General features: G+C 44.3%; 1 protein-coding gene across 2 annotated transcripts in view; it reads left to right on the top strand.

Moving 5' to 3' along the window:
• The window catches only part of col4a5 (collagen, type IV, alpha 5 (Alport syndrome)), a 310,200-nt gene that overhangs the window by 283,849 nt on the left and 13,354 nt on the right, over window positions 1–12,997 (top strand). For both annotated transcript variants that reach the window (XM_072270935.1, XM_072270934.1), the window contains one exon: window positions 1,985–2,162. In XM_072270935.1, coding sequence (XP_072127036.1) covers window positions 1,985–2,162 — 178 coding nt within the window. The remainder of the gene's footprint in view (window positions 1–1,984; window positions 2,163–12,997) is intronic.

The following is a 12,997-nucleotide window of genomic DNA, read 5'->3' as shown; positions in this document are numbered from 1 at the left end:
TTGCCGGGTCTGGAGGACCTGAGTTATAAGAAAAAGTTGAACAGGTTAGGACTTTAGAATGAAGAAGATTGAGAGGAGATTTGATAGGGGTATACAAAATTATTAGGGGTATAGAGTGGGTAAATGCAAACAGACCTATTCCACTGAGGTTGGGTGGGACTACAACAAGAGGTCATGGGTCAACAGGGAAAGGTGAAAAGTTTAAGGGGAACGTGGGGGAAATTTCTTCACTCAGGGGATCGTGAGAGTGTGGGAGGAGCTGTCAGCACAAGTGCTGCATGCGAGCTCAATTTCAACTTTTAATGGAAGCTTGGTTAAGTACATGGATGGTAGGAATATGGAGGGCTATGGTCCTGGTGTAGATAGATGGAGTAGGCAGTTTAACTAGTTTTGGCATGGACTAGATGGGCCAAAGGGCCTGTTTATAGAATATAGAATAGTACAGCACAGTACAGGCCCTTTGGCCCACAATGTTGTGCCAACCCTCAAACCCTGCCTCCCATATAACCCCCCCACCTTAAATTCCTCCATATACCTGTCCAGTAGTCTCTTAAACGTCACTAGTGTATCTGCCTCCACCACTGACTCAGGCAGTGCATTCCATGCACCAACCACTCTCTGAGTAAAAAACCTTCCTCTACTATCCCCCTTGAACTTCCCACCCCTTACCTTAAAGCCATGTCCTCTTGTATTGAGCAGTGGTGCCCAGTGGTTTCTGTGCTGTGCTTTTCTATGACTCTGTGACTCTGTTTCTTTCATGATATACATATATAGTCAATTTAACATAGCCAAAGTCCTTCACAAGGTGGAGTCTAATCAAAATTGGAGCACAGCATGTCAGTGTAAATGGTCAGAGAAGCAAACTGGTGAACAGGAGGGCAGTACAGTAACATAAAGAATTCAATTCACACAACCGTCTGTTAGGAGAGTGTATGTTCTCCTTATGACTGCATGGGTTTCCTCTGAGTGCTCTGGTTTCCTCCCACATTTCAAATATGTGCGGGTTAGGGTTAGTGGGGTGCGTGGCGACATTTGTGGGCTGCCACCCACCCTATCCTCGGACTGTATTGGCTGTTGACTCATATTACACGTTACACTGTATGCTTTGATATGTCAATATACATGTGACAAACAAAGCTCATCTTTAATGTAGAAATGGGGGGATCTCACAATAAACTTGAGCCTGGCGAGTGCATAGTAAACAACCAAACTGACGTTGTATAGTTCTTCAAAATTGATTTGTCCATTCAGATCTCTTATCAAGGTCATTAGACAGATAACATAGGTTGGATTTTTTTATTGGTTGTTTTTTTTTCAGTATTATTGCCACAGATACCAAGATACAGTGAAAAGCTTGTCTCGCGTGCAGTTCATTGAGATCAGGTCTGAGTTAGTACCAGGTAAAATAATAACAATGTAGAATGAAGTGCAACAGTTACAGGGAAGGAGATATAAACTGCAAGATCACAGTGAGGTAGACGGTGAGGTCAAGAGCCCATCTTAACACACAAGAGGCCCATTCAAGAGTTACATAACAGCAGGATTGAAGTTGTCCTTGAGCCTGGTGATACGCAGTTTCAGGCTTTTGTGGCTGATAGGAGAGGGGAGAACAGAGAACACCTGGGATGGGTGGGGGGTTTTACTTAATGTTGGCTGTTTTATTGAGGTACTAAGAAATATGAAGAGTCCACAGAGTCTCCAGAGGAATGGCAGAAGTTCCAGAGACAATATGCAGGAATATGCATTTACTGAAAGGGTATTGTGATCTAGAAAGTACTGGCTGAGTCTATTGTGTGGTAAATGTCAAATGGAAATTGGATAAACACTAAAAGTAAAACATATTATTGGAGAATGGGAAACAAATGAGCATACAAATAGAATACTTGGAACTCTTTTTATGAACTGGGACCAGTGTAATGGCACAAATGTCTCTATCTTCTGCTGTATTTTTCTATGGATTGATTTTTGTTCTGTTCTCCTCCAGGAACGGCTGGGAGCTGTCTACGGCGCTTCAGCACAATGCCATTTATGTTCTGTAACGTCAACAATGTGTGTAACTTTGCCTCAAGGAATGACTACTCCTACTGGCTCTCGACACCTCAGCCAATGCCAATGAGCATGGCCCCAGTGAACGGAGAGAGCATTCGACCCTTCATCAGCAGGTAAGTCTATCTGCAGGCAACAGTGCAAACTCATCACTGCTGTACCATTGGCAAGAGAGAAATGGTTAATGCCATACATGTAATGAAAAACAGATCTGAATGCTCCTACAAACTCTTCTCCACATCTTCTGTAAATCTTCATAAGTTTTGTTCTCGGCTAGAAATATTGGTTGTTTCTTCCTCTCCATAAATGCTGTCTGACCTTCTAAGATTCTTCAGCATTTTGTGTGTTGCTCTAGATTTTCTGCTTCTGCAGAATTTCTTGTGTTCATACATTTTCTTTATCAGCCACACATTGTCACAGTCAAGCCAGCATTAAATGTCCATCTCTGGATCTCCTCTGTATATGTAATGAAGAACTACCTTTTTGAATCATTGAGGCCTATTGGGTAAAGATATTGTACTTCCAGAGTGCTTTTAAGTAAAAAGTTCTGGAATATAGACCAACCAAAGTTAAAGAAAAAGGCAATTGTCTAGAGAGTAGATTAGAAAAAAGGTCTCGGCCTGAAACATCGACTGTCAATATCACAAATGACCTGACTTGGTCCAACCAAGTAGAGTCCACTGCCAAGAAGGCCCACCAGTGCCTTTACTTCCTGAGGAAACTAAAGAAATTTGGCCTGTCCCCTAAAACCCTCACTAATTTTTATAGATGCACTGTAGAAAGCATTCTTCTAGGGTGCATCACAACCTGGTATGGAAGTTGTCCTGTCCAAGACCGGAAGAAGCTGCAGAAGATCGTGAACACGGCGCAGCACATCACACAAACCAATCTTCCATCCTTGGACTCACTTTACACTGCATGCTGTCGGAGCAATGCTGCCAAGATAATCAAGGACACGAACCACCCAACCAACACACTTTTCGTCCCTCTTCCCTCTGGGAGAAGGCTCAGGAGCTGGAAGACTCATAGGGCCAGATTCGGGAACAGCTTCGTTCCAACTGTGATAAGACTGCTAAACGGATCCTGACCCGGATCTGGGCCGTACCCTCCAAATATCCGAACCTGCTTCTCGGTTTTTTTGCACTACCTTACTTTCCATTTTTCTATTTTCTATTTATGATTTATAATTTAAATTTTTAATATTTACTATTGATTTGTAATTCAGGGAGCGGGAAACGCAGAATCAAATACCACTGTGATGATTGTACGTTCTAGTATCAATTGTTTGGCGACAATAAAGTATAAAGTACCTCTTCCTATAGATGTTGTCTGGCCTGCTGTGTTCCACCAGCATTTTGTGTGTGTTGCTTGAATTTCCAGCATCTGCAGATTTCCTCGTGTTTGTATTTTCACCTGTTTTGTTTGTGTGTGTAATCCAGGCATAAGATGTGACATTTGCATGTTTTGAATAGTTAGCACCCATTTCTGGCCTAAGATCCAACCATCGGCAAATTTGTCTGGTCTTTTTCTGTCATAATTCTCTGTAAGATTGGTATCAATTCGCCTTCATATGTTGTGCCTGCAATTCTGCCATCAATGTGTCTAACACTTATTCAAAGAAATTGGATCAAAATCCACATTTTTCACTCCCAATAAAACAAGGAGTGAGAGACTCACATTAGTGATTTAAAATAAATCTTCTGTGACATTATTTTTAGATGTAAAATCACCACTCCCTCTCACCCCAGTTCAGATAGCAACCGAATGTAATGAAAATTCAGTTGCCATCATCACCACCCCTCAATTGGAGCGTCTGTGCACTGATCTCACCAGAGCAAGAAGCCCTGATCTGTGGCCAGTTTGAATATTGAGACTTGGCCATCTGAAGGTGGTGGGGGTTTCTATTTGACTCACTAGAGAACTTCTCCCTCAATATCCACCCTCTGTGTTACCTTATACCTTATGTCGCATCCCACAGTTTCTATAGTAATCACATGTTGACTTGGAATTGTTGTCTGTGTCACGCGGCAGTGAGGATAGGAATAGAATGAGGTGGCAGAGAAATGTGTGGCTGAAGAATTGGACCAGGGACAGGGATTCAGATTTCCAGATAATTGAGACCTATTCTGGGGCAGATGGGGCCTGTACAAAAGGGATGGGTTGCACTTGAATCCGAGGGAACCAGGATGATAGAGCTGAGGATGAGCCAGCAGGTTTACACGTGGATGATGGGTGTAACATGAATGTAAGGAAGTACAAGCCAATGATTGGGTACAAATGCAGACAGAGCAAAAAGTTAAATTGTACCACAAAAGGAAAATCCAAAAGGGCGAAGAATGCAGGACTAAAGGTCATATATTTAAATGTGCGTAGCATTCGGAAAAAGGTGGACAAACTCGTGGCTCATTTAGAGATTGGTCGGTATGACATTGTGGGCATCACTGAGTCGTGGCTGGAAGAAGGCCATAGTTGGGAGCTTAACATCAAGGGATATAGTTTGTATCGAAAGGCCAGGCAGGAAAGCATAGGTGGTGGTGTGGCTCTGTTGGTAAGAGATGGAATTGCATCTTTAGAAAGTGGTGACATAAGGTCAGAGAATGATGAATCGTTGTGGGTGGAGTTAAGAAGCTACAAAGGTCAAAAAAAACATTATGGGAATCATATATAGGCCTCCAAATAGTAGCCAAGATGTGGGGTTGAGATTACAAAGGGAGCTTGAAAAGGCATGTAATAAGGGTAATGATACAATTGTAATGGGAGACTTCAATATGCAAGGGGATTGGGAAAATCAGATTGGTGTTGGATTGCAAGAGAGGGAATTTGCTGAAAGTCTACGAAATGGTTTTGAAGAGCAGCTTGTGCTTGAGCCTATTCGGGGAAAGACTATCTTAGATTGGGTGTTGTAAAATAACCCAGAGCTTATTAGGGAGATTAGCATAAAGTAACTCTTTGGAGGCAGTGATCATAATATGATTGAATTCATGCTACAGTTGAGAGGGAGATGTATAATTCACATGTATCTGTTTCGCAATGAAATAAAGGGTATTACAGAGACATGAGAAAGGAGTCTGGCATACTGACCTCTACCTTGCCGAGGCACAGCGACAACTCGCGGATACCTCCTCTTACTTACCCCTCGATCGTGACCCCACTAAGAAGCACCAGGCCATTGTCTCCCACACCATCACCGACTTTATCCGCTCAGGGGATCTCCCATCCACTGCTACCAACCTTATAGTTCCCACACCTCACACTTCCCGTTTCTACCTCCTACCCAAGATCCACAAACCTGCCTGTCCTGGCCGACCTATTGTCTCAGCTTGCTCCTGCCCCACCGAACTCGTTTCTGCATACCTCGACACGGTTTTATCCCCCCTTGTTCAATCCCTTCCTACCTATGTTTGTGACGCTTCTCACGCTCTTAAACTTTTCGATGATTTTAAGTTCCCTGGCCCCCACCGCTTTATTTTCACCATGGATGTCCAGTCCCTGTATACTTCCATCCCCCATCAGGAAGGTCTCAAAGCTCTCTGCTTCTTTTTGGATTCCAGACCTAATCAGTTCCCCTCTACCACCACTCTGCTCCGTCTAGCGGAATTAGTCCTTACTCTTAATAATTTCTCCTTTGGCTCCTCCTACTTCCTCCAAACTAAAAGTGTAGCTATGGGCACCCGTATGGGTCCTAGCTATGCCTGCCTTTTTGTTGGGTTTGTGGAACAATCTATGTTCTGTGCCTATTCTGGTATCTGTCCCCCACTTTTCCTTCACTACATTGACGACTGCATTGGCGCTGCTTCCTGCACGCATGCTGAGCTCGTTGACTTTATTAACTTTGCCTCCAACTTTCACCCTGCCCTCAAGCTTACCTGGTTCATTTCCGACACCTCCCTCCCCTTTCTAGATCTTTCTGTCTCTATCTCTGGAGACAGCTTATCCACTGATGTCTACTATAAGCCTACTGACTCTCACAGCTATCTGGACTATTCCTCTTCTCATCCTGTCTCTTGCAAAAACGCCATCCCCTTCTCGCAATTCCTCCGTCTCCGCTGCATCTGCTCTCAGGATGAGGCTTTTCATTCCAGGACGAGGGAGATGTCCTCCTTTTTTAAAGAAAGGGACTTCCCTTCCTCCACCATCAACTCTGCTCTCAAATGCATCTCCCCGATTTCACGCACATCTGCTCTCACTCCATCTTCTCGCCACCCCACTAGGAATAGCGTTCCCCTGGTCCTCACCTACCAGCCCACCAGCCTCTGGGTCCAACATATTATTCTCCGTAACTTCCGCCACCTCCAACAGGATCCCACCACTAAGCACATCTTTCCCTCTCCCCTCCTCTGCTTTCCGCAGGGATTGCTCCCTATGCAACTCCCTTGTCCATTCGTCCCTCCCATCCCTCCCTACTGATCTCCATCCTGGCACTTATCCTTGTAAGCGGAACAAGTGCTACACATGTCCTTACACTTCCTCCCTTACCACCATTCAGGGCCCCAGACAGTCCTTCCAGGTGAGGCGACATTTCACCTGTGAGTCGGCTGGGGTGATATACTGTGTCCGGTGCTCCCGATGTGGCCTTCTATATATTGGTGAGACCTGACGCAGACTGGGAGACCGCTTTGCTGAACACCTGCGCTCTGTCCGCCAGAGAAAGCAGGATATCCCAGTGGCCACACATTTTAATTCCACATCCCATTCCCATTCTGACATGTCTATCCACGGCCTCCTGTACTGTAAAGATGAAGCCACACTCAGGTTGGAGGAACAACACCTTATATTCCGTCTGGGTAGCCTCCAACCTGATGACATGAACATTGACTTCTCTAACTTCCGCTAATGCCCCACCTCCCCCTCGTACCCCATCCGTTATTTATTTATATACACACATTCTTTCTCTCTCTCTCTCTCTTTCTCCCTCTGTCCCTCTGACTATACCCCTTGCCCATCCTCTGGGCTCCCCTCTCCCCCATTTCTTTCTCCCTCGGCCTCCTGTCCCATGATCCTCTCATATCCCTTTTGCCAATCACCTGTCCAGCTCTTGGCTCCATCCCTCCCCCTCCTGTCTTCTCCTATCATTTTGGATCTCCCCCTCCCCCTCCCACTTTCAAATCTCTTACTAGCTCTTCCTTCAGTTAGTCCTGACGAAGGGTCTCGGCCCGAAACATCGACTGTACCTCTTCCTAGAGATGCTGCCTGGCCTGCTGTGTTCACCAGCAACTTTGATGTGTGTTGCATGAGAGAGGAGCTTGTCCAGGTGGATTGGAAGAGGATACTTGCAGGGATGATGGCAGAGCAGAGATGGCTGAAGTTTCCAGGAATAGTTCACAAGGCACCGAAATAGATATATCCCACAGAGGAAGAGGTTCTCAGATGGCAGGGGTAGGCAACAGTGACTGATAAAGGAAGGTAAGGACTACATAAAAGCCAAGGAAAGAGCATATAAAGTAGCAAAGGTGAGTGGGAAGTTGGATGATTGTGAAGCTTTTAAAATTAAGCAAAAGGCAACTAAAAAAGCGATAAGGAGGGAAAAGATGGAATATCAGGGCAGACTAACCAATAATATAAAGAAGGGTAACAAAAGTTTTTTTAGTTATATAAAGAGTAAAAGGGAGGTGAGAGTTGATATTGGACCACTGGAAAATGATACTAGTGAGGTAGTAATGGAGGACAAAGAAACAGCAGATGAACTTAATGGGTACTTTGCATCTGTCTTCTCTGCGGAAGATACTAGCAGTGTGCCAGAGGTCCATGGGTGTCAGGGAGCAGGGCTGAGTGCCATTGCTATTACAAAAGAAAAAGTGCTAGGCAAAAGTCCAAAACTAAGACATCCACGAGTTTCCTCATCGAGTTCCAATACGCAGATGACAACAGTGTTGCAGCTCTTTCAGAAAACCACCTACAACAGATTCTGACTGCCTTCAACCGTGCATACACGAAACTTGGACTTACCATCAATTCAAAGAAGACTCAGATTATCTATCAACCGTCACCAACTGAGACAAATTGGATAGAACCATCATTTCAACTTGGCAAAATAACCCTGGAAAACGTGGACCACTTTCCGTATCTTGGAAGTCACCTGTCCTCCAATGTCAACCCTAATGACGAGATCCAACATCGTCTTAAATGCGCTGGAACAGCTTTTAGACGTCTCCGAACAAGAGTCTTTCATGATCATGACATCTGAACAGACACCAGAATGTTAGTGTACAAAGCAGTGGTCATCCCAACGCTCCTGTACGCATCAGAAACCTGGACAACATACCGACGACATCTGGAAGGCACTTGAAAAGTTCCATCAACGCTGTCTTCAAACATCTTAAATATCAGCTGGGAAGATAGAAGAACCAACATCAGCGTCCTAAATGAAACAAAAACAACAAGCATTGAAGCCTACGTCATCAAGAACCAACTAAGATGGAGCGGTCATGTTGTTTGGATGAAAGATGAATGTCTGCCAAAACTAATCTTCTACTCCCAGCTTAAAGAAGGCAAACATCAAAGAGGTGGACAACAGAAGAGATTCAAAGATGTCTTAAAAGCCAACATGAAGAAATGTAACATCGATATCAACAATTGGGAAACCAATGCAAAGGACAGGAAACTCTGGCAAGCCATCATCCGAGAAGGAACAGCAACTTTCGAAGCCAACAGATGTGCAGAATTAGAAGAAAAGAGAAGAAAATGGAAAGAGAGGCAGCAACAACCAAAGCCCGATCTGCCATCTGGAACTACCTGTCCTGAATGCAGATGAACTTTCAAAGCCAAGATTGGACTCATAAGCCACTTGAGAGCCCATAAGCAGATCAACAGAACAAAGACCATCATCCTCGACCCGATCTGCCATCTGGAACTACCTGTCCTGAACGCAGATGAACTTTCAAAGCCAAGGTTGGACTCATAAGCCACTTGAGAGCCCATAAGTAGATCAACAGAACGAAGACCATCATCCTCGACCTCGAGGGATAGCCACAACGATGAGGCAAACCAGATGGACTACATCCCAGAGTCTTGAGAGAGGTTGCTGAAGAGATAATGGATGCTTTGGTCATGGTCTTTCAAGAATCCCTTGATTCTGATAAGGTCTCTGAGGAGTGGAATGTTACAAATGTCACTCCACTCTTTCAGAAGTAAAGAATGCAAAAGAAAGGAAATTATAGACCTAACCTCAGTGAACGGGAAAGTTTTGGAGTCTATTATTAATGATAAGGTTTCCGCATACTTAGAAACTAATGATAAAATAAGTCAAAGTCAGCATGGTTTCTGTAAAGGAAAATCTTGCCTAACAAATCTGTTAAGAGTTCTTCGAGGAGGTAAAAGCTGGGTGGACAAAGGAGAGGCAGAGGATGTCATTCATTTGGGTTTTCAGAAGGCATTTGAGAAAGTGCCACACATGAGGCTGCTTAACAAGTTAAAGTCCTGTGCCGTTACAGAAAAGATACTGGCATGGTCAGTGGAATGGCTGACAAGCAGGAGGCAGCGAGTGGGAATAAAAAGGACCTTTTCTGGTTGGCTAGTGGTGTTCGTCAGGGGTCAGTATTGGGACCGCTACTTTTCACATTGTTTGTCAGTGATTTGGATAATGGAATTGATGGCTTTGTGGCAAAGTTTGCTGATGATACAGCGATAGGTGGAGGGATAGTTAGTGCTGAGAAAGCAATGCGATTGAAGTAGGACTGAGACAGATTGGAAGAATGGGCAAAAAAGTGGCAGATAGAATACAGTGTTGGGAAATGTATGATAATGCATTTTGGTAAAAGGAACAATAGTGTGGACTATTACCTAAATGGGGAGAAGGGTCAAACATCAGAGGTGCAGAGGGGTGTAGGTGTCCTCATGAAAGACTCCCAGAACGTTAATTTACAGGTTGAGTCTGGTAAAGAAGGAAAATGCAATGTTGGCATTTATTTCAAGGGGAATAGAATAGGTTTCAATAGGTACATTTAATGTCAGAGAAATGTATACAATATATATCCTGAAATTCTTTTTCTTCACAAACATCCATGAAAACAGAGGAGTGCCCCGAAGAATGAATGACAGTTAAATGTTAGAACCCCCTCCTCTCATGCACAAACAGCAGCAAGACAACAATCCCCCCTCACCAGCAAAAAAGCATCAGCATTCCCCTACCGAGCACTCAAGCATGCAGCAGTGCATCAATAAGACACAGACTTGTAGTACCCCAAAGGCTACTCGTTCACCCAGTAATTTGACATACCACAGGCTCTCTCTCCCTCCCTAATAATGGAAAAAGGGGTATCCCCACTTCACAGCGAGAGGGGAGACATAACAAACAACCCGCTGGTTTATGGTGTTAAAGAACTCAGGTCTCTGGGCACACAGCCAGCAGCCAGCCCGCTGTTTCCGATCTTTTGTGTTCTCCCGCAAAGCATCAAGTGGTGGCACCAGCCCGTCTCCAGAGCCACGAAAATCCGAAACCCTGAAGGCGCATTCGCCGTCCAGGCCACATCCTTGGGATATTCGAAAAGCAGCCGGTCATGAGGTCCTGAGAGCAGGTCCCATTCCCGCAAAGAGCCTAAAAAACGTCTTTGAACAGAGAGTAGTGCATCTGTGGAATACTCTGCCACAGACTGCGGTGGAGGCCAAGTCCATGGGTATATTTAAGGTGGAAGTCGATCGTTTCCTGATCTGTCAGGGCATCAAAGGATATGGTGAGAAGGTAGGTGTATAGGGATCTGGGATCTGGGATCAGCCATGATGGAATGACGGAGCTAAATGGCCTAACTCTGCTCCTGTGTCTCGTGGTCTTATGGACTTAGTTCACAGGAGAGGTGTTTCGCAAACATGAGAAAATCTGCAGATGCTGGAGATCCAAAGCAGCACACATAAAATGCTGGAGGAACTCAGTAGGCCAGGCAGCATCTATGGAAAAGAGTAAACGGTGGATGTTTTGGGCCGAGACCCTTCTTCGGTACTGGGAAGGAAGGGGAGAAGGTGGGGGTGTGGGGGGGGGGGCGGTGAGGAAGTAGTACGAGGGGGCAGGTGATAGGTGAAACCAGGAGAGGGGGGAGGGTGTGAAGTAAGACTGCTGGGAAGTTGATTGGTGAAAGAGATAAAGGGCTGGAGGAGGGGGAATCTGCACAAAATGGCAGTGAAGACAAGTTTCCAGGAAAGATACTTGGCTGTGATAGTGGGTCTGGGTGAGCACATGGTCAAAGAGTCAGAGGGCCGCAGAGGGGGGAGCAGTGAGAGAGAGTATCACTGAACTCCTGTCAAATGAAGATTATATGCTTGCTTGACAAGCAACCACTGTTTGTGACTGCACAGATCACATAACAATCTCTGAACGTCCCAATTTTATGATATTTTTAGTGAGTTTGAATTGGGTATTATCACTATGCACAAAGGATGTTTACCTCACCAAATAAGGAGGAATTCAACTTCTCAGCAAATATATCTCCAAGTCAGAGGAGTGTGTAAGGACAAATTGTTGATGACTTATTTTTAAAATCATTTTTTAGGACCTTTATTGCCCATCCCTTAAAACCCTTAAAAATGTCAGAAGGGAGCTTCTGTCTTGAACTGCGGTGGTCTGACAGTATAGTTTGATCAAGAGCTCCATGGTGTAGAACCAGTGATTAAGAAATTTAGAGCCCAAAACGTCGACTGTACCTCTTCCTAGAAATGCTGCCTGGCCTGCTGCGTTCACCAGCAACTTTGATGTGTGTTGCTTGAAACTTCCAGCATCTGCAGAATTCCTCGTGTTAAGAGTACTGTAATACTGTTTTAAATCAGGATGGTGTGCACCTTGCAGGAGAACCTGCAGGTGGCGCTATTCTCCTCCACCTTAGACTGAAACTGAAATACAAATTTTAAGGGCTTACAGAGGTAGCTTGTGCACATAAATTGAGTACATTCCATATCATGCAAAAAGGCTGGTTATTCATTAAAGGTGTGCACACATCTTTTGACACTTGCCTGACAAACTAAATGTATAAATCATTGATTTTTGTCCCAGTTTTTACAGTCATTGGAAGTTTGAATCCTGGCAATGATTTCTTCTGCTGTTTCAATCAAAGTATTAATTTATTTAAATAAATATTTTAATATTTTACACACTGCTCATTTTAATTTAAGCTACTCTAGGTAAAACAGAGCAGCACACACAAGATACTGGAGGAAGTCAGCAAGTCAGGTGGCATCTATGGAAGAGAATCAAGTGTTGAGGTTTGCCGAGACCTTTCATCCTGAAAAAGACTCTCATTCTGAAACAGAAGCTGAACCAGATGGAGGAAAATTAAGAAAAACGTGAAAAAATCTGCAGATGCGAGAAATCAAAGCGAAACGCACAAAATACTGGAGAAACTCGGCGGGCAAAGCAGCATCTATGGAAAAGTGTAAACACTCGAAGGTTTGAGCCAAGACCCTCCATCAGGAAAATTGAGACAAACTGGGATGTTTGTCTACCTGAAACAAAAATCCTTAAAGTCCTGATGAAGGGTCTCAGCCCAAAAACTTGACTCTTTATTCCATTCCATAGAGTCTGCCTGATCTTCTGAGCTCCCCCTCCCTTTTGAGTGTGTGACTCTGGATTTCCAGCATCTGCAAAATCTCTTGTAGCACCTCAAAAGCTAGGTTTTCCAATCTAGTATAATATTCAACAGGCTATCACTGGACCAGATGCTCAGGTTTCCATGAATCTTGGGTTTTTAACATGGGTGAATGAGCAAGGTGAGCAAAAAGAAACCAGATGCCACTCTTGTGACCAGCTACTGTGAAGACGTTGACCTTGCGACAGTTAGTCAGAAGCTGCTTTTGTAATCCTACATTTCTCACAAACAACGCCCAGGTACTTCATGGAAGCATAACATATAGAAACACAACTGATGCGAATTGCACAATCATCCAACTAATACCGCACTTTTTCTCTGGGTATTGTCTGGATGTATCTCAAAGAAACAATCGTGCATCCCAACTGATTCTATTGTAAAAC

The sequence above is a fragment of the Mobula birostris genome, chromosome 10 (assembly GCF_030028105.1).
Source record: "Mobula birostris isolate sMobBir1 chromosome 10, sMobBir1.hap1, whole genome shotgun sequence".
NCBI classification, from domain to species: domain Eukaryota; kingdom Metazoa; phylum Chordata; class Chondrichthyes; order Myliobatiformes; family Myliobatidae; genus Mobula; species Mobula birostris.
The sequence above is the reverse complement of the archived record's forward strand: the minus strand, read 5'-3'. Positions and strand labels throughout refer to the sequence as shown.